Source organism: Globicephala melas, chromosome 5, assembly GCF_963455315.2.
Source record: "Globicephala melas chromosome 5, mGloMel1.2, whole genome shotgun sequence".
Lineage (NCBI taxonomy): Eukaryota > Metazoa > Chordata > Mammalia > Artiodactyla > Delphinidae > Globicephala > Globicephala melas.
In genome coordinates, this window is record NC_083318.1 from 56,217,764 (window position 1) to 56,239,620 (window position 21,857).

At 42.4% G+C, this 21,857-nt stretch overlaps 2 protein-coding genes across 8 annotated transcripts in view; one reads left to right on the forward strand and one right to left on the reverse strand.

Moving 5' to 3' along the window:
• Positions 1 to 2,725: 2,725 nt before the first annotated feature.
• On the reverse strand, positions 2,726 to 5,953 carry LOC115839929 (uncharacterized). Its single transcript, XM_030832241.3, has 2 exons — positions 4,066 to 5,953; positions 2,726 to 3,226 (listed from the first exon to the last, which is right to left on the reverse strand). Exon 1 carries the CDS (start codon positions 5,070 to 5,072, stop codon positions 4,464 to 4,466), a length of 609 nt encoding a protein of 202 aa, XP_030688101.2. The 5' UTR covers positions 5,073 to 5,953; the 3' UTR covers positions 2,726 to 3,226; positions 4,066 to 4,463.
• PCDH7 (protocadherin 7) overlaps positions 4,229 to 21,857 on the forward strand; it is a 407,976-nt gene continuing 390,347 nt past the window's right edge. For all 7 annotated transcript variants that reach the window (XM_030832237.2, XM_060299225.1, XM_060299226.1 and 4 more), the window contains exon 1: positions 4,229 to 8,488. In XM_030832237.2, coding sequence (XP_030688097.1) covers positions 5,315 to 8,488 — 3,174 coding nt within the window. In that variant the 5' untranslated portion in view covers positions 4,229 to 5,314. The remainder of the gene's footprint in view (positions 8,489 to 21,857) is intronic.

Below are 21,857 nucleotides of genomic sequence, written 5' to 3' on the forward strand. Positions count from 1 at the left end.
AGTTCAAAAACTTTACACCTATGTAATTGGATACAGATGACCCTTCTGAAAAAGATGAAAGGTCAATGAATTTGAGGATGTAGGGGTGTCATTTCCTCAGTTTGTCCCTTGGTGGCGTTCTTGAGTCACTTTCTCCCTTCCCGTCAAACTGCTTTACATTTCTTTCCAGAACTGGCTATCATGTTTACTGTATTTAACCTTTTTCTTGTATTATCGTAAATACAGCGTCTATAATAAATGAAAGCCCCCCAGAGATTATATCTCCGACACCTACTTCTTTGTAATTCATTCTAACCCATAAACTTTTGTTGTCGTTGTTATTCCGCTTCCTGTCTCTTCTTGAGGCTTAAACTACATCACGGATCCTGAATGCTATTTTTCAGCTCAGTCACTGAAATGTTTTAACTGCAAAGTAGTTTCAAGTAAGCAAGCTTAGTTGGTATATTTAAAAAGTAAAACCAAAAACTACCGGATATTGTAAGTTAGGCTAAAATATTTGGCATGGAAAAAAATCGTTGGCCGAGCTTTTATAAAATGTCTATTAGAATGGGATGGTATTTCTATAATCAATTTTCTTTTTTAACCTAGGTTTCAAAGGGACATTTCTTTTTATTGTCCTAAAACAAAAAAAAAAGGAAAAAAGAAACAAAAACAAACATCCCCAACATTTCAAAGTCTCTCAAACATTTTGGTTCATACAAGCGATGACGTCCTATCTGAGGAACTAAGGTTTTAGGACACTGATCTCGTTTCGTCTCTTCAATTCTGGCCGCAAAAGTAGCAGTAGCAGCAGCGGTCTCTTTAATTTATTGCAGCCGGTTACACTTTCGATCCCATTTCCTTCTGAACCCTTTCAGGTTGAGAAGATAAACGCAGCCTCGGGTCTGAAAAGCCGGGCGGGGTTTGTGGGTGGGAGCGAAGCCGGATATCATATTCCCTTGGTGAGGTCTTGTACCGGTCCCCCCGGTTGCGTTTAATGAAATTGCTGAGCACTTGAGACACTGGCTCTGAGACTGCGGAAATGGGGCGGGGGTGGGGAAGACGGCATCTCGCCTCCATTCATCCTCCGCGCCGGCTGGAGGCTGGAGTTGGAGTGTTAGTCCCTAGACAGGGGGCGGAAGAGGACTGGGAGATTCGGCCGCGGCAAGGCACCCCGAGGGCTCCCCTCACCTCGCCCACAACCCCACCCCGCCCATTCCGTTCCCTTTCCCAAGAACCAAACGGCTAGGCAAATCTGCCAACACTCCTGGCTGCTCCGGCGTAAAGGTCGGAGCCGGGGACCGTGGGGGTAGGGAGGAAGTCCAGAAGGCTTCAAGGCCTCAGCAGTCTGGCCGCGCAATTCTCCATGCAGCACACGTCGCACCCATTTCCCACGCTGGTTTGGCTTGGCGGCGGAGTTGGTAGGGATGAGAGTAGGAAGGGCGGGCTGGAGACTACCTCCCGCTTGCAATGAGGAAACCACTCCGCTGTGAAGGACGAGTCTCCCCCCGCCCCCCACCTCCGTTCAACTGGGAAGGAAATTTCAGCGCGCTGGGGAAAAGTCGCTCACTCTTTAGCCCTTCGCTGGTGCGCGCCTGGAGACTGCGCGCCGCAGCGGCGGGCGAATGTTTGAAGATTCGCAGGGGCTTGTTCAAGTTTATGGACTGGCGAGGCAAGAGGGAGTACACAACGTCTCTGCCCATGCGGCTGCCTGAAGTTTGCAAAATCTTAGTAAAGGCGGCGAGGGGAGTGAGTGCACTGCACCATATTGCCGCGTAGTGGAACGCGCGGGCGCAAGGCCGCGGAGTGGACTGGCTTCAGTCTTCCGCCTTGGAACCTGGAAAAATGGAACCGGGTGTCGCAGGGAGGCAGGCGTTTTGATAAACCAGAGTTTGCCAGATATAAGGGGAATTTGGCGTTACTGACACTTAGCCGGCTTTTGGGGCGCTGCGGCGCCCGCCCCCCGCCCCCCGACTTCAGACTGCGGCGGTACGCACTGAGTCTGCGCGCCGGGCTGTTCTCGCTGATGTTGCAGATACAGAGCGGAGAGGCTCTGGTGGCGGCGAGAGGGTAGGAAGTGGGGGATAGGGGATGGGGAAGAGGAGCGGGAAGGCCGCCTTCCCGGCCTGGCCTCGGAGGGGGAGCCGCTACCCCCAGAGTGCTGCTGTTTTAGCAGACTGGAAAATACCCGCCCGCTCCCTGGCACATACCACACACGCTTCCTTCCTCCGCACCTTTACGGTCCCCCATAGGGAATGCTTGGAAATCTCTGCCGCCCCTCCCCCATTCCTCCTGGCTGCACCCGCCTAAACAACCGAGCGCTACAACTGCTCGTAGACTTTATTGGTGTTTGTCTTCTTTAAATCATGCTGCCGCCTCACATAGGTCTCGTAAAAGCAGAGTACCCACTCTGGACGTCTTTCTTTCTCTTTGCTTCTTTTCGCTTTAAATTTTCCTTTAAGAGGAGGCCCTTCAATGCCTATAAATTGTGCAGACGAGCTGAGGACCAACCAAAACCTAGCAGTAGCCCCTTTTCTTTTTTGAGGTGGAAAGAATTCTCTCCAGATATCTCCTGCCCACCTAAAACCGCCCCCCCCAATCCTGGCTGGGCCCCCTTGTTTAACAGCCGCTGAAATAAATGAAGAGTAACTGGCTGCACTTCAGAAAACACGACCAAAATTGAGATCCGATGAGGCGGGCTGCGGTGGCCGTGACTGAAAACTGGGGAAGCCTCGCGTGGGGGAATACCATGTACGATCAAGTGGCACAAAGTCAAAAGGAGAGAAAAGGAACTAGGGACACTTAGGTACACAAAGTTGCCATTAAAGTTTATTTCCCTTTTATCCAGATAGGTGACGCTACACTTTGCCAGTTACTAAAGGCTGCAGTTTTCTGCTCAGAACATAATATCGAGGCTTCCAACATGTGTTTATTACCCAAGCGCGCGCACACACACGGTCTACCCCCGTAAGCAAGCGCGACGACAGGGATACCAAGCATTTAAACAAAGACAGCCGCGCCCCCCGCCAACCCGAGCCCTCCTAACTCTGCGCTCCCAAAAAAGGATCCCTCTACCACTCTCTGGAGTTCGCTGTTCTCTCTTAACCACTGCAGCCCATCATGGTTTCTCAGAACACCAGCGTGGCTCCCTGGGTGCACGCGGGGTCCCCGAAGCCACAGCCGACCAAGCCTTAACCAAGATGCTAATTCGCGAACCAGAGACACTTCGGGAGGTGGGGAACATCATCTGAGAAGGGGGAGAAGGAGAAACGTTTGCTGACACACTCCCGGCGCTCTTACACACACACTCGGCATTAGTCAGAGCGAGAAGGAAATTTACCAGCCCCAGGGAGGGAAAGCAAGTTCCTCCCAGAACGCAGCGGCTGCACTCGCCGGGGAGGGAGAGGGGCAAGTTTTGGCTTATGGGGGACTTGATGGGGTTGTGCACACTTGGAGTGGCCCCCGGAGCTGAAGCTGGGCTTTCCGGAGCGGGGCGGCTGGCTACGGCTCCCTCCTTTCTCCTCCCCCCGATACTCCTCCCTCCTTCACTGCTAGTGTGTAGTTTCCGCGGCTCCGCTGCTACTGCCGCCGCCGCCGCAGCAGCAGCAGCAGCGTCAGGGACATGCTTGAGCCGCGAGCGAGGCAGTGAGCTCCCAGCAGCAACCACCACTTTGGGCAAACTTGCGGGTTTCCGGCTCGCGGGTAGCGAGCGGGAGCTTCCCGCTTGCCACTGAGTGCCTTTGAGCCGTGGCAGCCAAAGGGGCGGCGGGAGCGCCCGCACCACTCTCCAGACCAAAGGGGACGAGACAACTGCGGAATTCACCCGCCGTGCCAGGGCACTTCCGAGGCAACAACCGACTGGCACTTTTTGTCCCCTTGGCAAACTGGATTTTTTCTTTCTTTTTTTTTTTAAAAGCTATTTGGCAGCTGCCTCTGACTCCCCTCCCCCACCCCCCCCCCATGCCTTTTGCTTTTCTTCGGAAATCCGGACAGAATTGGGCATCTTTGTTAACTGCCGTTGGGAGAGCCCGGCTGGGGTCTTTCGCCAGGCCAACCTCGCCTGCGCACCGAGCCTGGTTTGCTCACCTTTGAACTGCATAGGGATCAAGTTCAGCTCGAGTTGCCTGCATTGGGACTGGGAGAAAGGAGAAGAGAGCGTGCAGGAGAGAGGAGTGGGAGAAGGGGAAAGGGGAAGGGAGAGGAGGGGGGAGAGAGGAGGAGGAGAGAGGGAGGGAGGGGAGGGATCGAGAGAGAGCGGGGAGAGAGGGAGGCTGCAATCTCCTCCCTGAATCGCGCACAGCGCTGCAGATCCCAGTGCTCTGACATGCGGGCCGAATGCAGGTGAGGAAAGGCACAGACTCTGCGGCTGCGAACCCAAACTTGGGCACCGCGCGGTGCGCACTGCTCAGCCTTCACCCCCGCGGGCGAAAGGCTGCTGCGGTTTCAGGCGGCGGCTTCGTGACTAATGACCTTGCGCAGAGTTGTTAAGAAGAAAAAGAGAAACCCGAGCTCTCTGGGGTGAGAAGGGACTGACTATCTGGGCGTCCCTGAAGATGGCTCTGGCTGCTCTTCCGCGCGCGGGGGGAACCCTGAAGCGGACCGCTGTGTGACTCGTGTCGTCTCCACTGCACGGTGCCCGAAGCGACCTGCCGGGATTTTTCATTCTCGATCTGTTGACTGGCTCCGCCGCTGCCTGAGCGGAGTCGGAGTTGAGACTGGCTTGTTGCTAGCCCTAGCACCTCGTGCAGGAAGCGACTCACGTTTGCCGGGGCAGCCGGAGCAGAAGCTGGGTCTGGAGTGAGTGGCTGGAACGTGAATTGGACGCAACTCGAGTAGCAGCAAAGACGAGCGGGGTTGGCAGGCGGGGAGGCTGCAGGCTCGCTCCCCGCTGCTTCCCGGCTCCACCGCCGGCCTGACAGACCGGTTCCGGCCCCATCCGACAGAGCGGGGACGGGAGCCCGGGATCCTCTGCGCGTTGCGGTGATGACTCTGTGGGGGCGGGGGGCGGGCTCCGAGTCCGCGGCGCTCAGTGTCCCGTGAACTGTGAGTACTGCGACTGAACGGCGGCTGGCGAGCGGGCGATTAGCACCCATTGCATGAATTATGAAACAATAACTTTAGGAGGAAGCAGGAGGAAAAAAAAGAAGGATCTTTCGCTGGTCCCCCCTGGCCGACTCTGGACGTTGCTCTTGCCCCCTCCCTTTTCTCCCTCTCGCTTCTTCCCCTTCACAGAGAGGGGAGAGGACTGGGAGGAGGGCAGGCGACCGGCCCCGGAGCAGGGGGGCGCCTAGGGGGCCGTGATTAGAAGGAGCAGTAGCAGCAGCAGCAGGAGAAGATGCTGAGGATGCGGACCATGGGGTGGGCGCGCGCCTGGTGCCTGGGCTGCTGTCTCCTCTTGCCGCTCTCGGTAAGCCTGGCGGCCGCCAAGCAACTCCTCCGGTACCGACTGGCCGAGGAGGGCCCAGCAGACGTCCGCATCGGCAACGTCGCTTCGGACTTGGGCATCGTGACCGGCTCCGGTGAGGTGACTTTCAGCCTCGAGTCGGGCTCGGAGTACCTGAAGATCGACAACCTCACCGGCGAGCTGAGTACCAGCGAGCGGCGCATCGACCGCGAGAAGCTACCCCAGTGTCAGATGATCTTCGACGAAAACGAGTGCTTCCTGGACTTCGAGGTATCGGTGATCGGGCCCTCGCAGAGCTGGGTGGACCTGTTCGAGGGTCGGGTCATCGTGCTCGACATCAACGACAACACGCCCACCTTCCCGTCGCCCGTGCTCACGCTCACGGTGGAGGAGAACCGGCCAGTGGGCACTCTCTACCTGCTGCCCACTGCCACCGACCGTGATTTCGGCCGCAACGGCATCGAACGCTACGAGCTGCTTCAGGAACCCGGGGGCGGCAGCAGCGGCGGCGAGGGACGGCGCGCCGGGCCTGCAGACAGCGCCCCCTACCCCGGGGGCGGCGGGAACGGCGCGAGCGGCGGCGGCCCGGGTGGTTCCAAGAGGCGGCTGGACGCACCAGAGGGCGGCGGCGGGACCAGCACCGGCGGCCGCAGCAGCGTGTTCGAACTGCAGGTGGCTGACACCCCGGATGGCGAAAAGCAGCCGCAGCTGATCGTGAAGGGGGCGCTGGACCGCGAACAGCGAGACTCCTACGAGTTGACCCTGCGTGTACGCGACGGTGGCGACCCGCCTCGCTCCTCCCAGGCCATCCTGCGGGTACTTATCACAGACGTGAACGACAACAGTCCCCGCTTCGAGAAGAGCGTGTACGAGGCTGACCTGGCGGAGAACAGCGCCCCGGGGACCCCCATCCTGCAGCTGCGTGCCGCCGACCTGGACGTGGGGGTCAACGGGCAGATCGAGTACGTGTTCGGGGCGGCTACCGAGTCCGTGCGGCGCCTGCTGCGCCTCGACGAGACGTCCGGCTGGCTCAGTGTCCTGCACCGTATCGACCGCGAGGAAGTGAACCAGCTGCGCTTCACCGTCATGGCCCGCGATCGCGGGCAGCCCCCCAAGACCGACAAGGCCACGGTGGTCCTTAATATCAAGGACGAGAACGACAATGTGCCGTCCATTGAAATCCGCAAGATCGGGCGTATCCCACTAAAGGACGGGGTGGCCAACGTGGCCGAGGACGTTCTGGTCGACACTCCCATCGCCCTGGTACAGGTGTCTGACCGAGACCAAGGCGAGAACGGAGTGGTCACCTGCACCGTGGTGGGCGATGTGCCCTTCCAACTCAAGCCGGCCAGTGACACAGAGGGCGACCAGAACAAGAAAAAGTACTTCCTGCACACCTCGGCCCCTTTGGACTATGAGACCACCCGGGAGTTCAACGTGGTCATAGTGGCGGTGGACTCGGGCAGTCCCAGCCTCTCCAGCAACAACTCCCTGATTGTCAAGGTGGGAGACACCAATGACAACCCGCCCGTCTTCGGTCAGTCGGTGGTGGAGGTATATTTTCCCGAGAACAACATCCCTGGCGAGAGGGTAGCCACGGTGCTGGCGACAGACGCAGACAGCGGGAAAAACGCTGAAATCGCCTACTCGCTGGACTCTTCCGTGATGGGGATCTTTGCCATCGACCCAGATTCTGGGGACGTCCTCGTCAATACGGTGCTGGACCGCGAGCAGACTGACAGGTATGAGTTTAAAGTTAACGCCAAAGACAAAGGCATCCCGGTGCTACAGGGCAGCACCACAGTGATTGTGCAGGTGGCTGACAAGAATGACAATGACCCTAAGTTTATGCAGGACGTCTTTACCTTTTATGTGAAAGAAAACTTGCAGCCCAACAGTCCCGTGGGAATGGTCACAGTGATGGATGCTGACAAGGGGCGCAATGCGGAGATGAGTCTGTACATAGAGGAGAACAGTAACATTTTTTCCATTGAAAATGACACGGGGACCATTTACTCCACAATGTCTTTTGACCGGGAACATCAGACCACATACACATTCAGAGTCAAGGCTGTGGATGGGGGAGATCCTCCCAGATCCGCAACAGCTACAGTCTCTCTCTTTGTGATGGATGAGAATGACAATGCCCCCACAGTTACCCTTCCCAGAAACGTTTCCTACACTTTACTGCCACCTTCAAGTAATGTCAGGACAGTAGTAGCTACGGTGTTGGCAACAGACAGCGATGATGGCATCAATGCAGACCTTAACTACAGCATTGTGGGAGGGAATCCCTTCAAGCTGTTTGAGATTGATTCCACCAGTGGTGTGGTTTCCTTAGTGGGAAAACTCACCCAAAAGCATTATGGCTTGCACAGATTGGTGGTGCAAGTGAATGATAGTGGCCAGCCTTCCCAGTCTACCACGACTCTGGTGCATGTGTTTGTCAATGAAAGTGTTTCTAATGCAACTGTGATTGACTCCCAGATAGCCAGAAGTTTGCACACCCCACTCACCCAGGATATAGCCGGTGACCCAAGCTATGAAATAAGCAAACAGAGACTCAGTATTGTCATTGGGGTTGTTGCTGGAATTATGACGGTGATTCTAATCATCTTAATTGTAGTGATGGCAAGATATTGCCGGTCCAAAAATAAAAATGGCTATGAAGCCGGCAAAAAAGATCACGAAGACTTTTTTACACCGCAACAGCATGACAAATCTAAAAAGCCTAAAAAGGACAAGAGAAACAAAAAATCTAAGCAGCCTCTCTACAGCAGCATTGTCACTGTAGAAGCTTCTAAACCAAATGGACAGAGGTATGATAGTGTCAATGAGAAGCTGTCAGACAGCCCAAGCATGGGCCGATACCGATCAGTTAACGGTGGGCCTGGCAGTCCTGACCTGGCCAGGCATTACAAATCTAGTTCCCCATTGCCTACTGTCCAGCTTCACCCCCAATCACCAACTGCAGGAAAAAAACACCAGGCCGTACAAGATCTACCACCAGCTAACACATTTGTGGGAGCAGGAGACAACATTTCAATTGGATCAGATCACTGCTCTGAGTACAGCTGTCAAACCAATAACAAGTACAGCAAACAGGTAAGATGCATCCCAAATATATTTAAGTATCTGAGACAGAGCATCTTCTGCAAAGTTTTGTCTTCTCTCTTAAAGCTACTAGTTAACGTTTTAATAGCAGGAATTTAGTGTTGGTGTAGTTCATACACCATTTATTTAGTAGAGGCCATGTACAAAAGGTACACCACTGTATTTTGCATGTTATACCAGAGTTTACTAAGTTACTAAAGAAAACACTGTAGACAGTGTTTTACACTTCTCTTAGTACTTGACAATCCTAATTCGTTCTACATTCTCTGTTTCCAGATAAATATGTAAGTATTGTTTGGATGGCTAGTTTTAACCTGAAATTATTTTCTTTTGTGCTACTAAGTGGATAATTGTATCCAAAGACAAAATTTCTAAAGTTACTTCTGCTGTCTATGCAAATTGGGCACTATAAAAGTTTTAACTATGTTATATATATCAGCAGATGCTGATTTATGCAAATGAAGTACTAAGTCCGAGATATTGAAAAACTGACTACTTTGACAAAATGCTGACTTACAGTATTTAATGATATGCAAATACCATGCAAAGCTACATTTTTATTATTTAAGTATCTATACAATTAGGCTTCTATAAGGATATGCAGTCGGCCTTTATATTATTTGTATACGGTAATAAAAGTTCATAAGCAAAAGTAAATTACATGAAACATTTATTATTTAAGCCAAGCAACAAAAATGTTCATGTTTGATGCAGTGTGTGCAAGAATATTTTGATGTGCATTGTGATATACTGAGACTATAAAGGCTTTATGGAATATTTGACACAGTTATTATTCAGTGAAATGTGGCAACAGTAAAAAAAAAAAGTGTATTCTGAGGTGAACTTCAAAAAATATAAAATTTATTTTTGAAAGTTTTGCTCATGTAATATGTGTGTGTGTGTGTGTGTGTGTGTGTGTGTATAACTCAGAAAGTTTACTTTTCACGCCCATCAAGGTTTGACACACAACAAATAAAAACCTTTTGGAAAATTCTGTGTCTAAAGCTGTAGCAACTCTGCTAATAAAACGTCACATATTTCTTACCACCAGAACATCTCAAGAAACACATTTATGTCTGTCAATTAATATCCAATAACAGTTTTTCTATTAAATATGTTTTGCATGTGGAATGTGAGATCTTAGAATAATTAAGGCGAAGAAAAAAGTTATTTTATAGCCTCATTGAAGATGTTATTGATGGGCTCAGTAAAGATATTATAGAAAAGAGATAAATATTAATTTTTATTGTCATAATTTAAAAAAATCAACTTTCTAAAGAAATGTCTTTGATATATAGTAGTTTACTGTAGTTTGGATAAGGAGAAAGACAACATGCTTTTATATCCAGTTATCAAATCAATCCAAGAAAACACAGGTTTGAACTACACTGAATTAAATGACTTTCAAAAAGATGTCTTTTCATGCACGTGAGCCTGAGTTATTTCTTTTAAACTGAAATATAGCAAGTGGAGAGTATATCTGTTGTTGTGTTATTGCTTTACCTGGAACTAGAAGATTTTTGTTTTGTTTTTGGTGCTTTTATCTGTTTTGTAAACGAGGACGATTCCAGTTAAAAATAACAGCACTTTTATAACGTTAGTTATAATAACACTCACAAATAAAGATCTGTAGAAATTTATTTAGAAAATGGTAATGTGTTATGCAAAAGCATGTGAAGAGATTTTTCTGCAGAAAACTTACTTCTCCACTGTCATCTTAATAGGACTTTTTGTCCTGTGGCATTCTAAATTATGTAATCTTAAAATTTTGAGTAGACATATCAAGTGGCAGATTTATTGATACTTTATGCAACCACTTCCTATGTTCTGTGCTGTCATTAAGCTTTATTTAGCTCATCAAATGGGGTTAGCTCTATATTCTTGAATATTTAAAACAGCCAATATCAAGACTGTTGTGGCATCCTGTTTAAAAGGCAAAGTGATATGCTTATAAATAAACTAATGTATGGTGTTAGTCTCTTAACTCAGCAAAGACATCCATATACCAGAAGAGAAAAACTACAAAGCCATTGAAATAAACCATGCACTTTGCTAAAAGTGACTTTGAAAAACTTCTGTGTTGTTAGGCATTCAAAAGATGAATAAAGTTTTAACCGCAATAAATAGCTGACCTAAAATGAAAGAAAGGCAAATGAAATACACTCCCCTTAATGTAATTAGTAATAGTAATTGATATGCTTCATCTCCTCAATATTGCTGTCAGGAGACAAGGGATCCATTTACAAAGTTACGTTCTGTTTAGACATCTCACATAATAAACAGGATCTTTTTTGTTCTCATTTTTGTTGTAATGTAGATAGATGATTTTCTATATTTATTTTTAAAAGATATTACGTTTAGTTTTTAAACATTGCCAAAATGTATTTTCCTTGATTAAAACTGAAAAATAAAATTAAAAAAAGAATGCAGCATTTTCTTATAATTTCTCCCTTTTAATGCCAAATTTATCTAAAGAAAATCTTGAGGGTTGCTGTCTTTTAATTTCTTACAGTAGGGATTAATTAAAAATATGAGATTTTATCTGAGGTAAAGCGTTTTTTTATTTATATTTTTCCTGAATTTCTTATCATAATTCTTTACTTGTGATATAATGGAAGTGATGTCTTTTACAGTGTTCTTATCTTCATGAGAATTGGTATGAAGTGTTGCTCCTAAGTCCTCTTAATGGTTACATTATAATGAGTTAAACAGCTTTGTAGAAATAAAAGTTTGTAAATAATGCCCCCCTCCCCTTCTTTTTGGTTTGTTTTCATAGGCTCTAGAGACATTCAAATCAATCTTCTATAGTTACTCTTGGGTAGAATCTAGGAGATAATGTGTTGCAGAGATGCCGGAATTATTTCTGAAATTCACACATTAGGAAAATTGATTACGTAGCCCAGGTTTTCATAGTTCATACCTTTGCAATTCAAACAAAAGCCCTTGTTCTCAACTAAATAATCTGTCTGGTTGAGAAAAATGGGGATCATTGACAGCATTAAGTGTACACCATTCCATTTCATTCTCCCTTTACTTGGTAAACCCGGTCTTGGTGGCTGTTAAAGTTTTGTGAACTGGAAGTTCAGCTGTGCTTTTGACTTGTGAAATGAAGGCAGAATCATTCTATTTTTCTATTTATTTTACTATGTGTTAAGTATTTTTCAATTTTCTTAAAAATAGTATAATTCCAAAAGATTAATAGGCAATGTAAAAGTATAGTTCCCACTCTGCATATTATTTTCAAGTTCTTTTGAGCTTATCCTTGCCATAATATTATTTAGATAATGAACTGGCAAGTAAGAATTTCATCTTATTTAGTAAATGGAAAGTAAGGTACTTTATTTCTGCAAGCATATAGAGGATACAGCTTGAATAAACATTAATTTAAAAAGCCATTTGTAGCTGATACTGAAATACTCAAGAAAAATTCATAGTAACTCCAGTGACAGTTTCTCTTGCCTAAGGAACTTCTGCATGTCATCTGAATAAAGTTCCCTTTAATTGATCAAACTGTGTTCAGTCTATTCATTGTATACTTAGTAAAATTATGGCAGAAATTATTTTTTTTAATTACTTCCATTTTGGAAACAAATAATGACTTGCCATCATCTATTAGAGTTCTAAGCACTGAGAAAACTGAATATCAATTTATTTGTGAATGTATATTACACCATATGTATTATAGTGGAAATGCCAACCGCAGCTTCCAGCTTTAATTCTATAAAAATAACTTCTACAATGTGATTCTCCTGTCTATGACCAAGGACACTTTCAAGAGGCACAATGAATCTGCATATGTTGAGATTTTTGTTACATACGACCTGAAATCATAGGCAAGAGACTAATAACTGATGAAAGTTAGGCTGTGTCTTTAGTCAGGAGGTATCTACTAAAGCAACAATACTCGGCTTTCTGGATGTCTGTGAAACAAGGAAAGGGTCATCCACTGATTTATCTCTAATGAATATACAAATTTTTATTGAAGTCCAGGTATGACCATTTGAATCTTACCCCAAACTTCTAAGTCAATTACTGACTTTGACATAAGACCACAAAGTCAATTTAAGTCAGGATTCTAAGTAAATCATGCAGCTGGACAACTATAGCAAAATCATTCTTTCTTGTTATCTTTTATCTTTGAGTAAGTACATATCTCTTATGCCGAAAAGCATGCACATGTGGTAAATATATATCATAATCTCTCTCTCTCTCTCACACATACATACACAGATGTTTCCATATAAACCAACTATGTTTCCATTAGGCTTTTATTTCCTGTGATATTCATACATTGATACGTAGGAAACATTTGAACTTAAACACATAATAAAACTGACATAATATATGTCATAATCAATTGCTTAATGTTTGTATCTAAAATTACTAGAGTTATCACATTTTAGAATTAAAAGATATCAACCAAACCAACCCCCTCATTTTGTAGAAGAAACTGAGGCCTAGTATGAAAGTTAATTTGATTGATATCATTAAGATTATTAGGGATATAATGTGGACTAGAGTCCAAGTCATGGAGTGCAGAGAGTCCAATATTCGTTTTTTTTTTAATCATGCTACCTATAGGAAAAAAAATTGAATTTCTCTCTTTCTCTGTATATATTTCAATAGTGACAGAAATCTCTTGAGGTTTAATTATGTATGTATAGCTGTATATTTGGCTATTAAAACGGATTTTTTTACAATAGTATATAATTCTGCTTTAGGCTCTAGTTTATATCTATAAAATCAGGGAAATTATAATCCAAATTTGATAGATTAAAAGAAATTCATAGTTATTCATAGTTATTTTCCTCTTATGTAAGATAGCAAATGATGATAGACATTAAAGTAACTTAACATGGTTTAGAACATATATTCAACAAGTTGAGAGAATTTTTCATTTTAGCAGAACAATCACAGTAGATATAAGCTTCTACCTAGCATTTAGTACATCCTCAGTAAAAACATATTTGTAATGGAAATGAATAAAGCTTTCTATACATTATTTATGAAACTTTCTATGCATTCTAATTGGGATAATCTTTTACCTTTTCCATCAATAGTGATGATTCCTTATGCTCCTTTGCATTTTGCCAACTGTGTAGATGCACTTTACTTTATTAACATCCTTAACACACAATTCTGAACTAATATTTCCTCTAAATTTTTTTTCTAGAAAATTTGTAGAAGAATGTTTTGCTATTTTTCAATTGAATTGCTTCCTTGTTAGGCAGTTAACCAGTATAGCATTTTAGATTCTAAATTTACCTGTTGATAAAATATAAAAGATTGAATTTATTAATTTCAAAAATAAAATGTGAACTATTTTTAAAACTAACTATAATATAACAAAACCATTGCTTCACCATAGCCCCCAATGCTTTCAGACATTTTAACATCATTTCTTTTCCTAAAAGAGGATGGTAGTGGAGGTTATGTAGAAAATTTAGTATAATAATTGTTTAGAGCTTTATGTTTAAATTGTATATAACCAATTTCTAGGCTGTTAGCAAGGCTGTATATCCATTTATTTACTATGACTCTATAGAAATAGTAGAATCTGTATATGTGTGTGTGTGTATATATCTGTATCTATATCTATCTATATATATATCTATATCTATCTATATCTATATCTATATCTATATATCTTGAGTCAGCTTTGCTTTTCTTTCTTATTTATTTTAAAAGCCCTTAGAATCTTTTCTAAAGCAGGGACCATGTTTCAGAACATTACACAGTGCTTTATTTAGCATTAGTGTTGTGGGAGAAATCACATTCCAAGAAGAACTGAGCTGAAACCACTAAAACTAGTCTTAATTATCACTTCTGGTGAATTAATGTTTTAAAGGCGGAATAAAGGTTTATTTTCTGTAATTTAGTGATGAACTAAATTCCAGATTATTGAACTCTAATGCTGTGTAAAAACAAAAAAAAAAAAACTTTTAAAGCTTCCAAGTAGGATTCATCTGACAAGTTAATTTTTTTCCCCCTGAACATATTTATTATTTACAAACACATAATTTGCAAATAAAAATTTCTCTGCTCCAAAACCTCCATCACAGCATTCCAATTGGGCATAAGCCATTGGGGAAATTTCTTCATAGCATTTTTTTTTGACCTGCATAAATCTTTATTTTCCTTCTTTCAGATGCGTCTGCATCCATACATTACTGTGTTTGGCTGAATTCCACTCTAATATGATGCTCCATTATGCACCATACTCTGATGACCTTGCTACTTCGCAACCTGCTGGAGCCTGCCCTTGGCCGTGGGGTGTCAGCCAATCACTGCTTGTCCCACTTGTTGTGCATCTGATTTTCAAGGTTTTTTGTTTTGTTTTTTTTCTCATTTAAGGAAAAATAGTATTGAAATAAACATATAAAAGAAACAGTATTAATAAAGAAATGTGCTACTAACGGATGTCTAAGTCACCAGGAATTCCTTTCTCAGAATGGTGGTTAGCAGAACTTAACAGTGAAGTCTTTTTAAAAAAAAAACCAAAAGCATATTTCAACAATGATTTTAAGACTCTGGCTTTGTGTAAACCAAGAAAAATTAAGTCTATGAAGTCTTTGTCTATAATACATTAAAAAATGACTTTGTATAAAATCCTAAATTGATCAATAGTTTTAAAGTGTTACATAATCAAAGCCTTTTCCAGATCAGGGAGATAGGTCTGTCAGAGTGAAGGATGGTGTCTCCTTTGCATTGTGTGGGTGTATTTCTAAATGCCACTGTGCGTGTTTGCTCCCACACATGTGTATACAAGGACTTGGAGCAATATTTATAAAAATTATTGTCTGTAAGACAAACTTGAGAGATTTATTTTGTGTTTACCACAGGCACTGCCAATGGACTGGTTTTTCCTTAATCTTGAAATACTGACCAAAATATCTGTAGAATTTTTAAGATTTGTGTTGCTGTTGTTATTAAATTCCTTAAGAAAATTTAGAACCTTTAAGTTAGATTCACTGAAGTCACTGTGGTCACATTCAGAAGGAATATGTGGCTACCTATTTTTGTGGACTACATTTATCTGAAGGCTATTCTATTTGATGTCAGATAACATAAGTTCAAGCAGCTTCTGAGAATTCAGCACGTTATATATTTTTGAGAAAGCAGGTAGCCGAAGTTTAGTTGTATAAATAGTGATTTGCTAAGTAAGTCAAGAATTCTCTGTATGGTCCCTCTAACTCTCTCTGTTTATATTTTTATGTCTCTATTTGTTATGTTGTATGTGTTTATGTGCTTAAAAATAAGTGTTCCATATGAAAACTTCGATAATTTTATATTTATCATATCATCTGCCTTATTAAAGTTTTCCCCAAGTTTGGAAATACTAAGAATTCAAGACTCTTGAGAAATTTTTGGTGAATTATTGTCAATATAAAAGCCCTTTATGAAATGTAAATATATACTGGAACAACATTAAAATGTGGAATGATAGGAAATGCACACTAACCCATGTAAATCACCAGTGCATGTATTTCAGGCTTTTTATTTTATTAGCTGTTTATTTAATTTTGCAAAATAGAAATTTTCAGAAATATCACTGAGAATATAGTGAAATTCCTGAATAAAACCTAATTTTCATCAACCTCTCATTTTGTTTTGAGCACAAGGACCATTGTAAGAAACGGGTGAAAAAACTTCATTCCACTTTTGGCTTCTAGGAAATATTATGTTTCCTCATCCCAAGTAGTAAAGTTCCTTAGATATATACTTAAACTAAATCCTGTAACAAATCACATCAACTCAAAACAAATTACAGACCAAAAGACCAAAAAAAGAAGTCCAGAATTTGGGGATAAATTAATCTGTAACCACATGGAGGGGGTATTTATGAATACCTTCACAAGGACCATTCTAAGGCAGAATTTTGCAAACTTGGGTTGCAACACACTATTGGGACATGAATCAATTTGTGAGTTTCTACCATACCACAATTCGAAAGATATGAAATAAAGCAGAAAAATTTCAAGTACACCATTCATGTAGTAAGGGTAAATATCGTCTTGTGCAGTCTTTATTTCAGTTGTGTTTGTATGCCTGTGTGTCTTCCTGCTTTTGGTTGCTATGTAAAAAATTTGTCTTTTTGTGGAAGCAGTTGAAAAGGATTGAGAACCATCCCTCTAGATTGTTCGGGGTAGGGAACAGTGGTTATTTTACTGTTATGATTAGAAAAACATAATAAATCAAAACAACAAAATTACTAAGACTCCCAAGGATTTTAGTGTGCTTTTCAGCTGAATCAAAATAATCAACAGCAACAAGCTTTTGAGAAGTCTGTTATCATTCCTCTGTTTGTTTTTAAATCTTTGAGCATTTCGCCACTGGTTCCTATCCCTGCACAGACTTCCAGATTTCTCTCTGCTCCAACCCCTTGCTCCCAGATGTCATCCTCCTCCTCAGGTCTCCTTTTCAGTTACTGGAATTTGCCATGTAGGGAGGTTTCTGTGGAGAGTTGGAGATAAACTCAGAGCAACCCACCCACCTTATATATTTTAGCATTTGGATATTTTATTTAAAACGACAAGACAATACTTCCTTCTCCATTACAAAATCTAAAGAGGAATATGAGGCTTCCCTGGTGGCGCAGTGGTTGAGAGTCCCCCTGCCGATGCAGGGGACATGGGTTCGTGCCCCGGTCCGGGAAGATCCCACATGCCGCAGAGCGGCTGGGCCTGTGAGCCATGGCCGCTGAGCCTGCACGTCTGGAACCTGTGCTCCGCAACGGGAGAGGCCACAACAATGAAAGGCCCGCATACCGCAAAAAATAATAATAATAATAAAAGAAATAAAGAGGAATATGGGAATGTTAGAGACTGGCTTAAATAAAGTTTTTTTCTTTTAACACAATTAATATAAGCTGGTACTGGGTATGCAAAGAAAAATAAGATAGAGTCTTTGTCCTCATGAAATTACTATATTAAAAAGACGATTACAGAGCAGAAAAATGATGATTATAGATTATATTTGCATTATGCTTCTTAAGGGTCAAAGCATTGAATGCATGTTTGCTTCTCAGCGTAATCAGTGAAGAAAAAGCACCATTATTATTTCTGAGGTGAGCAAACTAGAGTAATGAACAGCTTTTTCAGCACTCTGATGGAACTAGCTAAGAACTTTATCAAGTCTTTGAAGAAATAGCCAGTCAGAATTCAAAAGTACTGAAAGCATTTGAGGAAGGTGGTGAAATTTGTGCTTTCAAATACACTATATTTTTAGACTTACCTAGGTAAATTCTTCCCAAAAGAATTAGAAAAGGCCCAGCTTTTCAAACTTTTTCCAGTCACAAACTACACTTTATACTACCAAAAAAAAAAAAAAAAAGAGTTCTGGGTATAATTTGGAGATCTCATTAATTACCCTACTTTGTAAACAACAACCCCATATGTGGTTAAAAACAAACAAACAAACCTCAAGAACTAGGTAAATCACTCTAATCTTAATTAATTTTTGAGCCTATCTCTAGAAAAACAACTGAGATCCTTCAGAAGTAATCCCACAATTTGAAATAGCTCTCTGGGAATAATTTCTATCTGTAACTTTGCAAAACGCTTTTCTTGGATGTGTGTGACTTTTTTTTTATCCATTTATTTTATAGAGAATAGATTGATTTGCGATATCTTTTATACACCATGCAAGGCTTTGTAATTAAAATGATGGCTAAAATAAGGCCCTTATCCTCTGTGCAAAAATAATATACATAAGGCAAGGGATACATGAAGCTCAGAGAGACTGCCCCCAAGTTTGTCTTGTCTGTCGTGGCATTCCCAGTGCCTACTAGAGTTCTCAGCATATAGGAGACACCCCCAAAGTGCTTGTGGAACAAATGAATGAACAAAGGGCCTGGGCTTTATTGCTAGGTAGACTGAAAATCCATCCACATGGGATCACCAGACTGTGGTATGACCCTTTTATATTGGACTCTAAGAACTCCTAATTTGTTATTTTCTTTCCCTGCTGGGTGGGTGTCTCCATGACAGAAGACTACCTGCTAGGTTGGCTAGAGTCCCTGCCTTCTCTGCAAGATGTATGACTTGTTTCTGTACCAAATGAATAATTCTCTGATTTCCCCTCCTCGCTTCTTCTTGGTGGTGTTATAAACACCAAACCCTTAAAAAAGATAAAACTAAAGCAAACATGTGAGGGAGGCACTGGTCACACAACAGACTTCTGATATATTTTGAGGGGCTGTGCAGAAGTGTGCAGACACATGGGTTTTCAAGATTTTTGTGGAGATCCTCATCTGCAAGGAAAAATGGACACACACACACCCGAACGCTTGCATAAGTCTCTGTATTCATCAATTTATATAGTCCTGCAGGTATTATTCAATCACTGTACCAACCTATGCTCACTGATAATGGATCTTTTTTCCCCATTTTCATTCTGACTGCCCCTGAGGAGAAGTCATTTTTAAAGATGAGAGTCTAGCATATCTGTAAAGAGAAACGTGTACTTGGTGTACTCAGGAAAGAGGTCTAGAAGAAAGAATATGCCCTTACTGGGGAGTGGTGGGCAGTGAGGTAGAAGCTGAGAAATGCCTTGCAAATTAAAAGCAGTCCTTAGAAGTCCAGAGATTCTAAGTGGCACCTCTTGTAAATTGCAAATGACCTCTGAAGGAGTTGGTTCAGTCTTGGGCACACCTGGGTGTAAATTGCTGTAAGCAGATAACTAGGTCAGCACCTCACAAAGATCAATAGTTCTTAAGAAATGAGGATTTTGATTAGAGCCATGAGGAAGAATGAACAGCCTTCAGTAGTTTAGAAGACTGAGATCTCTGTTAAGGCACCAAGTGTCTTGGACTCCAGCTGGGAGTCAGGAGGTAAGGTGAGATTATAGCAGAAAAGAATATTCAGTCCCAACAAAAGCAAATGTATGTGGCCTTGATTTTGGCCCAGGGCCCTGGTGACCAGAAGGATGACACTAAGTGTCAAGGCTTGATATGATTGCAAGACTGGTGTTAAAAAGTAGTAAACATTTACTTTCTCCCATTTCTACTAGTTGTTTTGCTTTGGTTTGGGTTTTGTTTTCAGCCTAGAGTATCAGGTCCAAGTGCTCTGTCTTCATTCATTTTCTACCCCTGTACTTTTGGGAGAAAGAGAAAAACAAAGAAGGAGAAAAAAAGGAAAAAAAAAGTACAACCACTGCATGGCAATAGACTCACCTTCTCCTTACTATTATTATTAGATTACTGTAATTAAAATGCTTGATGCTTGCCACATTATTGCCATGTAGCTGTTTCTTATCCTAACTTAATTCCATTCTCAGAAATTGAGTTCTAATAGGTCTGTACTATATCCCAGAAACCTGAATTTTTAACACTTCCCCCTTTTCAATTCTGATTGCAGAGGGTAGGTAAGACTACAAAACATGAGGTTTAAAGCCCCTGAAATTCCTAACTTTTGCTTACTGGTTTGCTTTTTGACAGCCTCTGGCAAAATAGAAAACTGAAGCCTAGTAAGGTTATAGGAAAATCTGCCTTCTTGCCCTGGCTTTCTCACTAACTGGCCAGTGCACCCTATGTAAGTCCTTTCAAGTCCTGAAGCCTCTCAAACTCATCTGGTGTCATTTTACATAATAACCCCTGCTCTGATTACATGACAGGGCTTATGAGGGTCACATAAAACGTTTGGGACTTGTAAAACGCCACGGAAACTTAAGATAGTACTTCTCCTTATCCATGAATTTCTCTAAGCCCTTCTTGAAGTGCATTTATTGTACACTTTTGGGGTATTTTCACTATCCATTATTTTTAAAAGGTTTTTGGTTTCAGGGGTTTTTGTTTGTTTGTTTTGTCACAATCACTTGTTTGAAGCCTCTGATGTTCTCTTATCCTGGTTGATTTCTTCAGAGTTATGCTGATCCCCGATCAAGGTGCAACTAGGGTGTGTGCTGTCCTTAGAGCAATAGCCACTGGGTTTTGTCTGAAGTCATTTCAGAGCCTATGACATCTCGATAGGAAAAAGGAGAAGAAATAGCTTATTGCTGTAAAGCAAGTAGTTTAGGAAAGACTTAAAATAGTTTGTATCCATTTTGATACTTTAAAAAATTCACTACTTTTTAACAGTCCTTTCCTCTTCCATACAATATTTCCTGGGAGTTTTTCTTTCACTTCTCATGTCCGGCCTCTAACATTAAGCGCGATCATTTATGGAGCTTTAATTCTGTGCCAATCACTCTGCAACGACGTGTACCACATTATAACATTGACTCCTCCTAACAATTCCAGGAGGCAGGTTCTATTATTTTTTCCATGTGACACATGTAACTGGGGAATAAAATCAAACAAAACCTCTTAGGTCCCATCCTCTTTACGTAAAACAGGGGCCTTCAGCTACCTGCAGTCAACTCTTCTCTGACTTAGTTCTCTCTACAAATCTGAGAATTATTATTGATATAGTAGTCTTGATAGATTTGAATTTGCATATATATATATATATATATTTAGGCTTTTATGTGCATTTCGTTCTAGTCCACAATATTTGCGATGTATCCTCAGCAAAAAGGGCTGCCATAACAAAATACCATGGACTATGTGCCTTAAACCATAGAAATTTCTTTTTCACAGTTCTAGTGGCTAGAAGTCCCAGATCAAGGTGCCAGCACATTCACAGAGAGAGAGCTCTTGTGTTCCTTTCCCTTCTTCTAATGACACCAGTTCTATCAGATTAGGGCCTTACCCTTCTGATATAATTAGCCCCATAAAGATCCTAATTCCAAGTAAATCACATTGGATGTCAGGGCTTCAGCATATGAATTTTGGGGATACACAAGTCACTCCATAGCAGATTCTATTCTTGGTCTGAGCAGAACACATTGGAATAGACCATTGTTTCTTCATGAGCTTGTCATTCACCACAGTTGGTATATTCATAGGAAGGAAGGTACACTTTCCATTTTAAAAGAACATTTTCCCTTTTCAGATTGGCTCCAAAAGGCAGCCCTTTAGATGTGTTCTTGGCACTGATGAAAAATTGGTACAGTTGCTATAGCTTTTGTGAAAAAATATGAATCTATAACATGTATGCATGTGCATAAAATTTGAAGTTCATTGTTTAGCTTATTATATCTAACTTTTTATGCATATCTTTGAATGTTTTTTGCAATTTTCAGTTTTCACAGGGATTTGTGATATTACATAACATCTTAGTTATTTTAATTTTGCCAACCAATATAAGTGCATGTAGGTATATTAATTAATGTAAAATCAATATTCGTATAAAATAGTCCAGAAATTGTTCCACAAATGTAACAGTAGTCTTTTAAAATGATGATGCTAATATTTAGTCTTAAATGTCTAGTATATTTTCAGCATTAAAGTCCAAATGAAAAGGAATAGGGGTTAAGGGGT

What these genes read in the sequence shown, in the direction of transcription:
- LOC115839929 (XM_030832241.3), bottom strand. Translation starts at nt 5,072, where the DNA reads ATGGGTGCTAATCGCCCGCTCGCCAGCCGCCGTTCAGTCGCAGTACTC.